General features: G+C 49.3%; 1 protein-coding gene across 1 annotated transcript in view; it reads right to left on the reverse strand.

The window, feature by feature from the left end:
• The window catches only part of LOC149366580 (uncharacterized), a 62784-nt gene extending 59992 nt beyond the window's left edge, over positions 1–2792 (reverse strand). The window contains exons 1-3 of the mRNA XM_089571389.1: positions 2064–2792; positions 1833–1970; positions 196–312 (exon numbers count right to left, since the gene is read on the reverse strand). Of these exons, the coding sequence (XP_089427515.1) occupies positions 196–312; positions 1833–1970; positions 2064–2570 (762 nt within the window). The 5' untranslated portion in view covers positions 2571–2792. The remainder of the gene's footprint in view (positions 1–195; positions 313–1832; positions 1971–2063) is intronic.
• Positions 2793–17358: the final 14566 nt, after the last annotated feature.

Raw genomic sequence — 17358 nt, forward strand, 5'->3', positions numbered from 1 at the left:
ACAGCACTCTTGGGAAGAACAATCCCCGGCACTTTTGGGGTTTTCGCGAGTTCTCGCTTACGTGTCCCTCATAATGGTTACGTATAGTTTGCAACGACTTTTAAAACGTGCATGTCTAGCGGCATGCGTGTAACTATTGGTGGTCACGCCTGATCTAAGGGGGTAGAGAAGCTGAGAAATTCGAGCATAACTTACCTTGCGGTCGCTCTTGGCCGTAACGAGCTTTTTCCGGCTCGCGTGAGGACCAGGAGTTCCCGCCTCGTCGCGTTCGTCGTCCCGGGGGACATCTAGAGGGGTGGGAGCGGCGCCTCGCTGCAAATAAAGGTGAACGGTTATCTTTGCTGAACTGTGATACATTTTATTCGTGGGAAAGGACTTGGTGCTAAGAGGTCGCGTTAAATGGTCGAGAGTGCATAGCCCTCGATGACTTTGTCAGCCCACTCAACCGCCAAAACTTGCGTTCTGTGGTCAGAGCTAGCTAGCACGGTCTCCCACCACTCGAGAGAAGAAGCGGTAATTAGATCACCCGGAGGTGGCTCTATTTTTCAGTCCCAAAGGATATGATTGTAGTTGGCTCGTTGGCCGCAGTGTTTACAGTTGAGTTTGTAGAGATCAGGATAAATGAACGCGAGGAGCAATGGGGTGCATATCGATGTCGTCTGTAGACGATGCCACGTAACCTCTTGTCCTTTAGTCAGTTTTTGTGCGGAGGGGGGGGGGGGGAGTTCTCTCTCGTTTAAAATGATTGGTTGGATCATAATATGTGATCACAGAATCCTTTCTTTATTTACAAATACTCCTGTCTATGAGCAGAGACATAGCAGGAGTGGGTAAACACATTAGTAAAAACGAACAACATGTTTAGCATAGAGATAGATAATACAGAAGCATTAAAAACAGATCAACAGTTCAAATTGTCAGGCAACTGAACAACAAACTCTTCAATTGGCAATAAACGAATTGAGCCGTCCAATCTATTCTAAATTTCAACAGTTAGAGGTGTAATTCAAGGAGCCAGACTATGAACTCTGGAGGATACCGAAAATATTTCACTTGTCTCAATCTTACCTCAATACTAAAAAGTTATTCACAAATAGAGTCAGAAAAAGAGCGAAAAGAATCATGTTCTTTGAAAACATACCGGCGTCCGTGAAATTGGTCCTCCTTTTGGAGTAGCGATTTCAGGAATCTGAGCCTAATTTGCCGGAATGCATAGTTTACGGAGGTTTAACGTCCCAAAGCGACTCAGGCTATGACGGATGCCGTAGTGAAGGGCTCCGGAAATTTTGGCCACCGGCGTTTCCTTAACGTGCACTGACATCGCACAGTACACGGGTTTCCAGAATTTCGCCTCCATCGAAATTCGTCCGCCGTGACCGGGATCGAACCCGCGTCTTTCGAAACATCAGTAGAGCGCCACAACCACTCAGCAACCGCGGCGGCAATTTGCCGGAATTCAACCTCATTCAGATTTTCATAGCTTTCAACAAAACGCGTATAGTGAAGAATCGCGTGGCAAACCGTTAGACTCGGTGACGCTGTATATGGAAGAAAAATCGGTGAGTTACTCGCACAAGGTTCCTAGCACTAGGTGCGTTACTAGGCCCCAATCTAAAGTAGGGCGAATTGCGGAGGAATTTCCAGATGAGGTGGGAAGCAGATATGAAGTACTCCCACGGGCCTGATATCGTCTACCGCACCGAGTAAGTGGCCGGTTGTGTAGACAAGAAGCAAAAACTATAATGCTACTGTTTTCTCGTCCTACGGCGGAGCTGACATCGGGAACCGAAACAGAGACCGACGTAAGTGAATAACGAGTGCTAGACACTTACCAGAATGTTGAGCCATCCACCAATGAGTTGTGGCTCTGGTTTCTCGTCGCCATCTTCCTCGTCGCCTTCGCCCTTGGGTGTAGCAGGGGACGCGTCCGAGTGCTTCTGAGGTGATACGGGAGAGCTGCCTTTCTTTCCCTGGGATGAAGGTTTTCCAACAGCGCTAGGTTTCGATTTCGCGCCTGATGGACCCTTTTCAGGGCCTTCTCCCTTTTCGTTACGTTTGCTTACCTTGCCGGCGGTCTTAGTAGGGCTATCGGGCGCCGGGGATTTCCTGTCTTCGCCCCGCCTCGGCTGCCCTTTTTTGCTGGCAGCCGACACGTCACGGTCCGAGTGGATGCTGTTCTGGCTCTGGTCCCTTTCGAGTCCCCGTTTCTTCTTTTGGTCGACAGGAGCGCTGCGGCCGGACTTGTAGGAGGAAGACTTAGCCAGGTTTCGTCGTGCTGCAGGCTCCGCATCGACGTCCTCGTTGGACGGCCTCCGTGACTTGTCCGGCTCGTCTGTGCCGGGGGAGACGGCGTTCTCAGGCCTTGAAAAGTTCGGCGATGGTGAAGTCTGTTCCTCGCCGTCACGACGCGTCCTTTCCACGCTGCCTGCTTCGCTGCCAGAGCGCGACTGCTCCCGTTCCTCCTTTCGGTCGTAGCTGCGTGCCCTCGAGGCAGCCGTCGGACGTTCACGGCGGCCCCTTGCTTCGACGCTTTCATCTTCCTGTCGAGCACGCCTCTCCCGCTTCTCCATGACCTCCGGGGCTCGACCTCGGGCACTTCCTTGGCGGATGGACTTTAGTAGAAGGCCTAGAAAAAGGCCTAGCAAAAATCCTGGGCGAGTTCGGATGCAGCGACCCTCCGGGGCTTGTCCTCAGGCAGTTCTTCGGCGGATGGACCTTGCCTTTCAGCTGAGTAGTAGGCCCAGTAGATATCCTGGGCGAGTTAGGATGCAGCGACCCTGCTGGGCTTGTCCTCAGGCAGTTCTTCGGCGGATGGACATTGCCTTTCAGCTGAGTAGTAGGCCCAGTAGATATCCTGGGCGAGTTAGGATGCAGCGACCCTGCTGGGCTTGTCCTCAGGCAGTTCTTCGGCGGATGGACCTTGCCTTTCAGCTGAGTAGTAGGCCCAGTAGATATCCTGGGCGAGTTAGGATGCAGCGACCCTGCTGGGCTTGTCCTCAGGCAGTTCTTCGGCGGATGGACATTGCCTTTCAGCTGAGTAGTAGGCCCAGTAGATATCCTGGGCGAGTTAGGATGCAGCGACCCTGCTGGGCTTGTCCTCAGGCAGTTCTTCGGCGGATGGACCTTGCCTTTCAGCTGAGTAGTAGGCCCAGTAGATATCCTGGGCGAGTTAGGATGCAGCGACCCTGCTGGGCTTGTCCTCAGGCAGTTCTTCGGCGGATGGACATTGCCTTTCAGCTGAGTAGTAGGCCCAGTAGATATCCTGGGCGAGTTAGGATGCAGCGACCCTGCTGGGCTTGTCCTCAGGCAGTTCTTCGGCGGATGGACCTTGCCTTTCAGCTGAGTAGTAGGCCCAGTAGATATCCTGGGCGAGTTAGGATGCAGCGACCCTGCTGGGCTTGTCCTCAGGCAGTTCTTCGGCGGATGGACTTAGCCTCTTCGCTGAGTAGTAGGCCTAGCAGAAATTCTGGGACAGTGCGGATGCAGCGACCAGTCTCTCAGGGGAACGCCTCCTTCTGCGTGCCCCTCGAGCAAGATGTGGCTCTTCGTCTTCTTCGCCTGATGTGGAGGACTGGCACGAGATATTAGACGTATCAGTAAAATACAGCCGTGCGTGGACCTAGTGACGCTAGAATGTAGTTTTCACATACAAGGAGGTGCTGAATAGGGCAAGTTGGATTGCCTTCGTAATCAGAGTTGAGAGCAAACAGACGATGATAAAAGAAAAGGCAATTCTCACTAACGCGTTTGCAGAACTAGTTGATAGTGTTTACGTTTTGGAACGCCTGCGCCGCTCACTTCGAGCCGGCTGCAGTGTTATACCGCGTCACTATTTCTTTGCCTTCGTACTCTGATAAACGGCGGCCACGTATCTGGCGTTGACTGCCCTCCGTCGTCTGCCGAGCTACGGCGCAAAATAAATTGTGAGCTCTAGGCCACAGAGTTTCTGAAGATAACCGATAAGGAAAAGAGGCGTCACTATCTTGGCGAGTTTCTTGAACAGAACGCAATGAACCACGGTAATGACAGGAAGTGGTCACCACGTATTACGGCGAAAGCCTTTAATGCCTCATACTGTCGTTAGCAGCCGTGTCGGCAGCCGTGTCCACAGCAGTGTCGACAGCCCTGTCGGCAGATGTGTCCGCGCTTTGACGGGTGTCCACGGAGATATGCGAGACAGTTACTGCTTAATTTCCTTAGCTCAAATACAATTTACAGTTTCTTCATTACGGCCCCTCTTCTTTCGCTCCCACGTCCTACCTTCCTGTGCGGTGCGGTTCGGTTGTCCACCGAGATGACGGAGAATTACTGCGCCATTTACTTTCCTCAAAAAGCGTTGCGTTCAAAGGGCAAGGCATCGCGCCGAACGCGTGGTGGCGTTCCTTCCTTCTTGTACGGTGCGGTTCGGGTGTACACCGACATGACAGAGAATTACTGCTCCTTTTCTTTTGCTCAAAAAAAAAAGAGTTGCGTTCAAAGGGCGAGGCATCGCGCCGAATGGGTAGAGGCGTTCTGTGGACTGCCTGTTAGAGCTACAACACGCTGTCGCGTTCCACTCCTAAAGGCGAAGCTTAAGCTTCATTATTTAGCAGTTAATTAGTATTTACTCATTAATCAGTAATTAGTCACTAATAAGCAATTTGTCATTACTTCGTCATCAATTGTGTGTGAGGTCATCCAGTGGTGACGTCACCAGTGGCAAACAGGCAAAGTGGCGCGGAAAACGCTTTCGCCTCTACGAACTTTAGACAAAGTGCCCCCTGAATTTTTTGGCTTGGCCAGGATCGGAGCAAAAACGCGGATTTTGTGGCGGAATCCTAGCTTCATGGCAATGCATGCTGTTCACCTCGTCCAGATCTTTTATTAGGGCCGCGGCGCTGGCTCAGTGGTTATGGTGCTCGGCTGCTGACCCGAAAGTCGCGGGTTCGATCCCGGCCGCGGCGGTTGAATTTCTTTGGAGGAGAAATTCTAGAGACCCGTGTACTGTGCGATGCCAGTGCACGTTAAAGAACCCCAGGTGGTCTAAATTTCCGGAGCCCTCTACTACGGCGTCTCTCATAGCCTTAGTCGCTTTGGGACGTTAAACCCCATAAATCAACCAACCATCTTTTATTAGGGGTTAATGGCATCCTAGTCGAAATCAATAGGAAGAAATGGGCAGAGCATGTAATGCGAAGGCAAGGTTACCGCTGGTCCTTAAAGGTAACGGAGTGGATTCCAAGAGAAGGCAAGCGTAGCAGGGGGCGGCCGAAAGTTAGCTGGGCGGATGAGATGAAGTGTGAGGATTCGGTGGTCGCCGCTGGATATGAACATCATTAATCGGAGAGACATGGGAAATGCCTTTGCACTGCAGTGAGCGTAGTCAGGCTGATGACGGTGATGACGGCGCAGCACCAGGCGGTGGTGGTGAAAACATTTATGTAATCATAGGGAAAGATGTTTGGGGTCCTGACATGAAGGGTCACGCCCTTACAACCACTAGGTGGGATGCCTAGTCATGCACCCTATTGGCAGTGGCCGTAGCTCGGGCGCGCTGCGTTAAGGTCGTTTGGGCCTCGAGGGTGCAGCAATCGGACAGGGTCGCCTCCCAGTCCTCTCGGGTGGGGTTTGGGATAGGGGGTAGGGATGGGTTCTGCTGGCAGGCCCACACATCATGTGGTAGGTGTCAGACACCTCCCCACAGTGTGAGCACCACCCGTCGAATCGAGGATCGAAATGCGAGGATCGTCGAATGAGGATCGAAACGAGCAGGCGCAGGAGTAGCCGCTCGTTGGCCTTCCCCAGCCCTTTGCACGGGGTGGGAAGAGTTTGGTGCGTGGGTTTGTAATAACCGCATATTTCCTTAAATGTGGAAACCAGATTTAAATCGGAGCCCTGGTCGGCGTCGGGTCCGTGGGGAATGCCCGGAGAGAGAGCGCGCGGGCGGCGGCGTTGGCTGCCCCGTTTTCGAGGAAACCTTCGTGACCTCGAGCCCAAAAGAGATCGATGTGCGGGATCCGAGTCTCGGCTGCAGTTTCGGTAGATGGGATAAGCCAGGGGAGTAGCCCACCCTTGCTGGACGTTTCGACAAGACCCTCGCGAATCGGTGATTATGTATTTGGAGGAGGTGTCCGAGGCTGCCAGGGCGATGGCAACCTCTTCTGCGTGAATTGCTGACTGGGCCCTGAAAGTAAGGGCGTCTACTGTTTTGCCCTGGTTGACTACCGCAGCCGTGTACCATCCCCTGGGATCCGGGCCGGAGGCGTCAACTTAGAAGACTCCTGGTTTGCCCCCGAAAGCGCGGTCCAAGGCTTCCGCCCGCGCCAGGCGCCTGCCATTATGGTCCTCTTTGGACATGTTGGTGGGAAGAGGCCGCACTTGGAGGGCGTGTCTCCAGTGTATGGGAAAGCGGCACCTCTCCTCTGTGAATTGGGTGTGCTGTATGTGAAGTCGGGCTAGAAGGCGGTGACCCGACCCTGTCTTTGTCAGACGAGTGTATTGGTTGTTGAGGTGGGCCTCCCAAAGCTCCCTGAAAGTGTTCACCACCCCCAGTGTCATAGAGGTAGAGACCCTGTCTGGAGAACCAACCTCGATCACATGACCACCGAGATGCACCTGACTGGCTATCGAAATCATTACGCCATGTGCCATGTCACCGAGCCCCCCCCCCCCCCCCCCCCCCCCGATCGGGAAGCCTAATAATAATACTCTTTATTATTGCGCTAGTATTAGAGGGGCCTGTGTAAGCCAAAATGGCGACCATCGTCTGTCCCAGGGTATTAGAAATCTCCACGACAATTTGTGAGTCTTCATCAAAGAGAATCTTTGTGAAAGAGAAAAGGATTCTTCGCGAAAGAGAAGTATGGGACGCACGATAATATTTTGCGAAAATAAAAACTTCAAATATTCATATCTTGTTCGCTGCATATAGTAAGGAAGCAGAAACATGAAAGGGAACTTTGAACAAAAGAACAAATTTTGTCGTTACTTCTGCACTGAAGCTGAAAGTGTTTCATGGGCATTATCCGTCCAGAGGAAAACTATAACGAAAAGAAAGCTGTGTCTTTTACTATTACTTTCGAAGTAATCATCAGCTGAATGTGGAGAACGTGCTTACTTTCTTATTGCATATAGCTGTTTATATTAGAAAAATATGGTGCTCGGCCCTTCAGCGGGTTATTTACATGTTGGTGGGTCATCGCTGATTATCAAAAACCTGTGCGTCATGCGCGAATGCCCTGTTGGAAGCCTATACAGTATAACCTCATTGACTCGCTTGCTTTGACTGACACACTTCCATTTAGTTAGCTTTATATTGTTCTCTGGGTTCATAACGTACACTTTCAGTTTAGAAAGGCCAGTGTATGTAGACAGTCTTCTTCCTTCTTCTCGAGAGCACATCTGCCACGTCACTTCCTGCTATATGACTGGGCACATTCGGAACCTTGAGACAATGGCCTCGACAACCACGTGACTTTCAACCAGCTCTCCTGGCAGCCCTGGCCACTGGAAATGGCTTTCCTGTCTTTTTTTTTTGCACCTTGAGTGATGCCATTTGATTGGGTACTAGCAGGTTTGGTTTGGTTCATGCGGGTTTAACGTCCCAAAGCGACTCAGGCTATGAGCGACACCGCAGTATGAACGTGGAAGAACATACCGGAAGAAAAGCAGTCTATCGCTTCCAGGTAGAGTACAGGAAATGTAAAGATAGTTAATTTTGCTCCATTAAATTCCATTTAAATACTGGGCTAAATTGTCTTGTTTTAAAGGAGATACCTATGGTTCGTTTAAAATACTGGCTTCCTTGAAAAACGTGAAAATACTTGAAAAATTATCAAGCGCGTTAAAGAGAGGGACTTTAATTATCACCTAATATCAACATGGGGTCCAATGGGATGTATTCAATATCATGAACGGCAGTTTACCAATATCCCTCAAGAGCAAAGTATACAACAGCACTTGTATCTTACCGGTACTTACCTGCGGGGCAGAAACGTGGAGGCTAACAAAGAGGGTTCAGCTTAAGGTAAGAACAACGCAGCCAGCTTTGGAAAGAAAAATTTGAGGGAATACAGTGGCCGCAACTGGCGAAGGACAGGGTTAATTGCAGAGAAACGGCAGGGGCCTTTGCTCTGCAGTGGGCGTAGTCAGGATGATGATGATGTTGTGAAATACTTTTTCTCAGTTGTTGAAGTGTTGCACATGAAATTAAAACGCGTACTGCGAGTGCACCAACACACATTTCGCAGAGAGGTTTGTCTTGTTTTGTTAGTAAGAAACTGTGTGTAAGGTGCATACGTACAATGCGCAGGCGATACAGAACTTCTGTAACACGTTCTTGATACGTAGATGATTTCCGTTCTCCTCGAAATGGGCTTTACAGAATGTAGCTCGTTTATTCACTCTGAAACGAAGAAAATGCCGGAAGCAGTAACTATGGCTGCGGAGCCCATTTCTTAGATCTGTACTTGGAGCAAGTTGTAGCGCAAACCACTAGCTAGCCACTTCCTTCAAGCAGCATAGACGCGAGAGTGAAGGACGAGATAGCCTTTTCTCCGAGAGTTTTCAGGTTCGCATTACAAAGCGAGACCGGTGTTTTCACGTGGATTCCGCAGCAGGTATTGTTTCCAGTGCCGGCACCTATGGCGGAAGTTTTTCTCATCAATCACACTCACAGCAAGACAGCCGTCGATACTATCCTGCGGAAATGGGCAAATGTTTTCGAACAAATTCAAGAAAATTGTGCCGGCAAAGTTATCTGGCGTGCCCCATTCCAGTTTTATTTGTACCTGAATGGGGGATAAAATACATAATTCAGTTAAGTACTTCCGTGCAAGTTTGATGCGTGAAACCACCCTCGATGCGCAAGAAATCAAGACAGCACTTTCGCGGCCATCCAAAAGTGCTGAAATTAAGCTTACCACTATGCTTTTGAAGGAATGTTTTGAAGGAAGTATCTGGCCGGTACAGAGGTTGTGTTGTGTTGTGTTGGGTTTAATGGCACATAGGCAGCTAAGGCCATCATGCGCCAAGCACAAGCTATAGGAAATGTTTTCTGTGGGATTTAATAAAAATGTGAAAAGTGCTCAGTGGTGTAAAGTACCTAAAAAGTTTAACTACCTATTAATAACGGACAAAACGAGATGGAGGAATGGCTATTGGTAAAAGCTTTAAAAAGGTCAGGTAGCCTCAGCGGCCATCCTTGGCTGGGCAAGCATGTCGAGGATCTTAACCAATCAAATAAAAACCTCAGCCTCTTTTCTCACGAATGAGAAAAAGGCTGAGTGACATCATGCGAAGCCATGGGTCATGATTTATATTTTGTTGAGAAAACCTGCTTCAGTTAAAAACTTAAAAACACAAGATATGTCCACAATTGCATTATCGCCTATGAGTAGTGCTGGGTGAAAAGGAATGGTTTGCAGATAAAAAAACTAAGATGTTTTCGGACAGTTATAAACATCACGGCTAGGGCAGAGCGCTAATCCAGCTAGGAACTATGAAAAAGGAGAGTGGAGCAATGGATGCCAGAGCGGAACGCCTTTCTTTACGGCCGCATTCCAGAAGTACGACTATTGCTTTCACTACTACTTCGAAATGGTTTTAAGGTTTTAAAAATGGAAAAGAAACAAAACTAAAATGGAAATGAAATGAAACGAATTAAATAAATTTTTATAGGCGGATACTGCAACACGAGGCTACTGCAACAATACGCGGCTACTCCAACAAGGCTTTCTCTAGTGCCGTGGCGCCAATGCGAATGTAGCGGCCTGGACGCGAGTCATTCCACTCACCTACACAGTGTAAGGTAATCCGACGGGCGTCAGCACTTAGCACCAACCAAGTTGTTGATGAAATTCGCATTGCTGCAAATGCAATGGTCCGCTGAATACTCTCTTCTTGTTGTCAAAAACCGTTCCGTAGGTGGTGGGCTGAAGTTTCCTACGAAAATTATACTTGTCACGTGCCACTGTTAAGGGAAGATGCTTGCGTTCGCACCTGGACACGTGTTTTATGTTCCATTCCTGAGTGTGTTAAGATCCCTGAGAAGCGACAGCCTACGTAGAGCTAAGCTCGAAGGCGAAGCTCCAGTTACAGTTCATTTTGTTCCGGCTACAGCTAGCAGTAGGGTGGCGAAAAAAATTCAGCGGGCACTTTGACTGTCTAAAGTGCGCAGAGGAGAAAGCGTTTTCCGCATCACTATGAGTGCCTCTGTGGCACAGGTGCCGTCACCACTGGATGACGTCACACACAATTAAATACTAATCACTAAGTAGTGATAAATTACTATTTAATGGCTAATTACTGATTAATTACCAAATACTAATTCACTGCTAATTATGACGCTCAACCTCTAGGAGTGGAACGCGACAGCGTGTTGTAGCGCTGCCAGGGAGTCCACGCAACACCACCACCCGTTCGGCGCGATGCCTTGCCCTTTGAACGCAACGCTTTTCGATGGAAAGGAAATGGCGCAGTAATTCTCTGTCATCTCGGTGGACACCTGAACTGCACCGTACAAGAAGGGAGGAAGTGGGAGTGAAAGAAGAAAGAGGGGCCGTAATGAAGAAAATGGAAATTGTATTTGAGGAAAGCCAGTAACTGACTCACACATCTCGGTGGACACCCGTCAAAAGCGTGACGCCTGTGCTGACAACCTTCTGCTGACAACCTTCTGCTGACAACCTTCTGTCGACAACCTTCTGTCGACAACCTTCTGTCGACAACCTTCTGTCGACAACCTTCTGTCGACAACGATGAGGCAATAAAGGCTTTCGCCTTAAAACAAACGCCCCTGAGTAACAAGTTCGGGAATCTCAAAATATTCAGCAACTATGACACCATTTTCTCTACTACAAGGAAACCTAATCAAAACGTTAGTCATAATTCACTAACGATGATATACAATGTAGTTAGTTGCGGAACATTTATTTTGAAGAAAGACTGAGAGGGAAAATAGCAGACAATAACAATTTAGCATACAACGCGGAGAACTGGACCAGGCCTTGCCTTGAATGACTACCAATTACGTTTAAAAAATATGTAAACCAGACATAAGCACGAATACAGCCACGGCGCAAAAAGTGAACACAAAAATACACGTAGTGCTTGTAACTAATAAACTAAATAACAGTCATCAGTTCTGACAGTTCTCAAATGATCTCGTCATTCATTGCAACCAGGCACATGACAGCGTATGCCAGCGGTAAAGCTTTGTCACAATACTGCCACGCACCAATAGCGGATAGTACATTAGCTGTCCCAATCCTCCTGCTAGGCTCAGTGCATTTTCATGGTCTCCCTTCCGCTATGCGATCTCTTTCTGTGGTATGAGCTAAGCCTTCTGCACTGCACATTTGTCCGTGCTCTCAGGAAGAGTGTCTTCCGCATCCAATTCCCCATTCTCGCATTTTAAGGACGCCTGAATGTCCTTGGCCTTCCTGACGATCTTTTCTGTAGTGGGAAATGAGATGCTCTACGAAGACACCGCTACGAAGTCGTCGCTTTCTGTCCCGCTGCTGCCGGCTTTCACCAAGGAACCACCGCCAGGGTCCGAGACTTCGCCCTCCTCGGGCTCGGATGAGGACAGTGCGCTGCTCTCGTTTTCAGCCTCGCCATTCGGCGGGCGGTTCTTCTGAACTGTCTTCTTCGACAGCTGCCCTTTGCGAGGTTTAGCGCCTCCTTTGTCGTCAGCCGTGCAGTGGTCTTCGCGGTAACTGGATATAGGAAATCTGAAGCTTTCTTCGGGGTGCAACCTTTGCGGTTGGCTCTCCGAGTCAGACCTCTTCCTTTCGGCGACCAGGAGCGGCTGCTCGTCCAAGTCATCGGGGCTGTCACTTTCGTGATTTCTGGACGCCCACGCTTGGATTCCCTCACTCTTCACCATGCTGCGCACGGGGGCACACCTGCAATGGCGTCGAGGGCCAGTCGTTCCTCGAGCACTACTTGCGGAGATGTTCTTGTCGTTGCTATGACCACGATGTCGTTAGGGGCGCTCAGCAAACGAATCAGAGGGTTGCTGCTTCGGGTGGTCGCTTCCACTGTCCATCCACTGCCTTTATACAGACCAAAAAAGAAGCGGTGAGCTCGCCAGACAGGACCACAGCCGAAGCACCTTCTTCTTCCTCCTCTTTGTAAAGCACCTTCTTGTTCAGCTTCTTCTCCTCAGTAAACATGGCACATACCCACGCGGGGCGATTGGCCATGGCACGGTGGTGAATACCAAGGAAGTATATGCATGATAAAAAGAAAACTAAGTAGAATAGTAGAATGACTGAAATTAGAAAAAAATATGAATTGCTGAAATTTTAAAATAAATTAGACCAATTATAATTACCAGGAATAAAACAAAATACACTTTTGGACATGCGGTGGAAATTTTATACGAAGTCAACAGGGTAAGCGACCTGTCGCAATAATGCAGTCGTGAAGGTAGCCGCAGATAGTGCTTAACAAGGATCCCGTGGCGCTCGCACCAAACGAGAGAAGCACCGGTAGAGACAAAGGGAGTTCTAACCTCAAAAGAGGGATCTCCAAATACTCTTTTCTCTGAAATGCAAACCACCGGCAAGAGAGGATAAAATGGTCTATTGTTTCAACTTCTCCGCATGAGTTACAAAGGTTTGTCGCAGCGAACCCGCATCTGCATAAGTACAAGTTGAGGTGGGGGTACGCCTTTGTCTTCTTCTTCTTCTATGCGTCTTGTGCGGCGCCTTTGTCTGCTTCGATGCTGCGTAGGCAGCGGCACGAGACAGTATTCATTATACAGATTGGCAATAGTCAAGATGAACGACGAAATAGTTGCCATAGGGACAAACTAAATACTACAATACAAAGAGTAAATACTACAGTACAAAAAGTAAACACATCAATCATGTAAATAAAGACTGCCAGATGTGGACATTACAGCCCTTTTTAAATAACTATGCTTGATTCGAAGGCGTGGTTGAGTGCTGCGGGATGCTCTGCAGCAGCACCATAGAGCGTAGCGTTTTCTTTTCCTATATGTTGTACAGGTGTATACCTCTCTACGCCTCCGGACTCTTGGCTGATCCCCCAGTGTGGGTGTGTGCCATCTTTGGAAAGGCCAACAACCACAACAACACCATCAGCAACACATCGGCCGAGGTGGAAAATGCGACGGATCGGTGCCGCGGCCTAGCTCGGGCCTCCAAACCCTGGGAAATTCCCCCTCGTAGATGTCTGCCATATCATAAGAGGCCAACAACAACCACAACATCAACAGAAAGCGAACTCGCCGGTCAAGACGTTCGCTTCCTGGCAGCGTCTGCTCTTGTCGCAATAGCAACCCTGCGCTGTATCTTCAATATAGCGCGTTGCAATCTGAGGCCTTGCGTAAGTGATTCTAATCTCCTGGGTGCTACTCGTCCAGCGGAACTTCTTACCAGAACATACAGTCGGGGACAAAAGTCTCCGGACCACGTGTTCTTCAAACGAAGCTTATAGCTCAACTCTCAGACAGCGGCTGGAGACCGCACTTGTGGAGATGAAAGAACAAAAAATTTAACTTTTACCTCCACAAGTGTTGTCTCCAGCCGCCGACAAATAGCAGAGCTGTCGGCTTCGTTAGAGGAACACATGGTCCGGAGACTTTTGTCCCCGACTGTACGTACACTGTAGTTCGTACTGCATGGGGAGCCTAATAGCGTGTACACGCGCTAGAAACCTTAGCCTGTCGAAGCGCGCTTCAATCGGGCACTATATTCTTGCCGCATGACCTCTGACACTACAGATGGGATACCGTACCGACTCTCTTGGAAGCGTGGCAGTTTTACAGCTATCGATTGTGGAGTCAAAGCAACCTGACAAAGCGACATTATTCAACGTATACATGGATCGACCTTGGCATTTAATAAATCTTTTCTTACAACTGCAATAGAAAATTGGAACCTGCTACCCGACTACATTGTTAACGAGCGCGACGCTACTAAATTTCGACAGGCATTAATTAATCACTGTACTGAATAAAAGACACTTCACAAACTTCATCCAGTTACACTTATTCTTTTTCTTGTTGTTGTTGTTGTTGTTACCGCCTAATTCAGCCTTGCGCCCTTCATTATTGACCAACGTTGTATTGTGATGTATCGTTTTTCATTTTATTGTATTGCATTGTGTTTTGTTGTATTAACGTATTATTCTCAGTTGCATTTGCTTTGTCCCCCCCCCCCTTATGTAATGCCTCAACAGAGGCCTTTAAGGGTAAAATAAATGATGATGATGATGATGAAAGCCACTGGAGTTGCGCAGGAGCTGCCATAAAAAGGAGTGAGCGAAAATTCGGTTCTCTTTACTAATGAGCAAAATTTTACATCCGGGAGTATTTGAAAGGTTAGTTATGAATTCATTAGCACACATTATTTTTTTGCGTTAGCATTATAGCCCTAATTCGGCCAAAACACCGCTGTGTGTGTCCGAAGCCTTCACTCTTCAGCGCCCGTAGACACGACTCAGGATCGAAGCGGGTCCGAGCATGTTCCGGGAACCCGCCGGTTATACACTGAAGGCGCATCCTCTGTTGCACCTTGCTGGCTCCAGTCTGATGTGTCGCTGCGCATTCTACTTTTTTTTCATCCTTGGGGCATCGATGTTGGAACTGCCTCAATGCGCCGCCGCGGTGGCTCAGCGGTTATGGTGCTCGACTGCTGACCCGAAAGACGCGGGTTCGATCCCGGCCGCGGCGGCTGGAATTTCTTTGAAGGAGAAATTCTAGAGGCCCGTGTACTGTACGATGTCAGTGCACGTTACAGAACCCCAGGTGGACGAAATTTCTGGAGCCCTTCACTACGGCGTCTCTCATAGCCTTAGTCGCTTTGGGACGTCAAACCCCATAAACCAACCAACCGAACTGCCTCAATGCACTTTTTTTGCCTCTGAGATGAAAAGTCGCGTCCTTGATTTGGCATTTCGGTGAGGGCTCCGACTGCATGGATCTTCCCAATGGGAGCTGAAACTCCCTAGGACGTCCTGTGGATGTCTAAGGACGTCAGTGGGACGTCTAAGAGAATTCCAGTGCTCATTGGCCTAATTCCAAAGGATCACAGTTCAAATGTGTTATTGAGAGCGGGAACATGCCGACCCCCATCACCACCTACTGCTAATGAAGCAGGCTTTCTCTAATGCTTAACCATGGCACCAATGTGAATGTAGCGGCATGAACGCAAGAGTCATTCCACGCACCTACACAGTGTTAGACAATCGTACGGGCGTCAGCAATTAGCATCGACCAAGCTGTTGCTACGAATGCGGCTGATGTTTCTCATTACTATGAAAATTACTCTTAGTTCATGTCACGTGCCACACTTAGGGGAAGCCCCTTGCGTCTGTACCTGGACGCATGGTTTATCGTCGATGCCTGGGTGTGCTGAGGAGGTCCCTGAGAAGCGGCAGCATATGTAGAGCACTGCTTGAAGGCAAAGCTTCAGTGTCAGTTCACTTAGTTGCGGCTACAGCTAGCAGTAGGCAGAAGAAAAAAATATGCCGCGGAATGACAAACTCTCGAATCCTAAAAATATTCCGGAACTCTGACATCACGGGATGTACTACAATGAAACCTAAACAAAGCTAGTCATAATTTAGAAATAATGGTTTGGTTTGGTTTGGTTTTGTTTATGGGGTTTAACGTCCCAAAGCGACTAAGGCTACGAGAGACGCCGTAGTGGAGGGCTCCGGAAATTTCGACCACCTGGGGTTCTTTAACGTGCACTGACATCGCACAGTACACGGGCCTCGAGAATTTCTCCTCCAAAGAAATTCAACCGCCGCGCGGCCAGGATCGAACCCGCGTGTTTCGGGTAAGCAGCCGAGCACCATAACCACTGAGCCACCGCGGCGGCATTATGAAATACAATGTAGTGATTTGCAGAACATTTATTTTGAAGAAAGATTGAGAGCGAAGATATCAAGCAATACCAAATGCGCCCACAATGCGCAGAACTGGACCAGTCTTCGCTCTAAAATACTGATATTTAAATTTAAAAAATATAGACAACATTCCAGCCCTCATGGGGTATGTGTGTTGAGCGTCCCAGGCAACACGCTTCTGTAGTCTCAACCACATCCGTGGTCTGCGTCGCTCTGTACACAGCACTGATTGTTGGTGCCAGTGCGAATATGCATGAAGCTGCCAATCACTGTTGTGGCGAAGGATAGCGCGTGCACTAAGCGCTTCAATTGACGACACGGCAACGATATCTCTTGCTTAAATTTCCCCTTTTTCTTGGTGAGCTTTGCTGACGTAGGGTTATTTTTAGGTTCGAAGCGTGTCTTCGACATCTCTCCCTTCCGAATGCAGCTGAACAGCTCTTGCTTGCGTTCTGTCGTCGTCGTTCGCTCCAGCCTCGCCTGGGCATCATCCTTACTGACAAGCCTGTCGCTGAGGCCACCGTCGTACGCTTCTTCACGGTCGTCGCTTTCTGTCCCGCAGCGGCCGGCTTTGACCAAGGAACCACCGCCAGGGTCCGAGACTTCGCCCTCATCGGGCTCGGATGAGGACAGTGCGCTGCTCTCGTTTTCAGCCTCTCCATTTGAAGAGCTGTTCTTCTGAACTGTCTTCTTCGAGTGCTGGTCTTTGCGAGGATTACCGTTTCCTTTGCCGTCAACCGTGGTGGGATCTTTGAGGTAAATTTCTGAAGGAGACCGGAGGCTTTTCTCGATCTGCGACTTCTGCGGCGGGCTCTTGATTCCAGACTGCTTCCTTTTGGCAGCCAGTAGGAGCCGCCCGTGCAAGTCATCGGGGCTGTCACTTTCGTGGCTTTCGACTCCCCCGGTACGCCGTCTTCACTCTTCACCATCCTGCGCGCGTGGGAACCAACCTGCAAGGACATCGAGGGTCTGTCTCTCGTTGCGCAGTGTTTCTGGATGGTGTCCTTTCGGTTGCTAAGGCTACGCTGTTGCTAGAGGCACTCAGAGATCTCAACGAATGTCTCTGGTTGAGCAGCTTGCCTTGAACGCTTGCTTGCAGTCCATTCACTGTCCATACACTGCTCGCTGTCTTTCTGTTCCCCGAAACGAAGCGATCCGGTCCGGCACGCGTGTGAACCGAAGCAGCAGCAGCAGCGTCTGCTTCTTCTTCTTCAACAATCCATTTGCCTTCTTCACTGTTGCGTCCGCAGAGGCACGTGAGAATAGTCATTCCGCTGATTTACAGTAGTCGAAATGAAAAAAGAGATGATTGCCATGGGGCAACACTAGAGGGACAGGTATCCCAAATAGCCACCTGCATGCAGCAAATAATGGATAGGCTTACAACTATCGAGGCCCGCCTACCCCCCCATCTTGGATCTGTCCACGACGCCACAACCATCTATAACCCAACATGGCACCACGCCAAAAATTTGAAATTTGGCAATGGAACTG

The sequence above is a fragment of the Amblyomma mixtum genome, chromosome 1 (assembly GCF_055824585.1).
Source record: "Amblyomma mixtum isolate Tamu chromosome 1, ASM5582458v1, whole genome shotgun sequence".
In the NCBI taxonomy this organism is placed as follows: Eukaryota; Metazoa; Arthropoda; class Arachnida; order Ixodida; family Ixodidae; genus Amblyomma; species Amblyomma mixtum.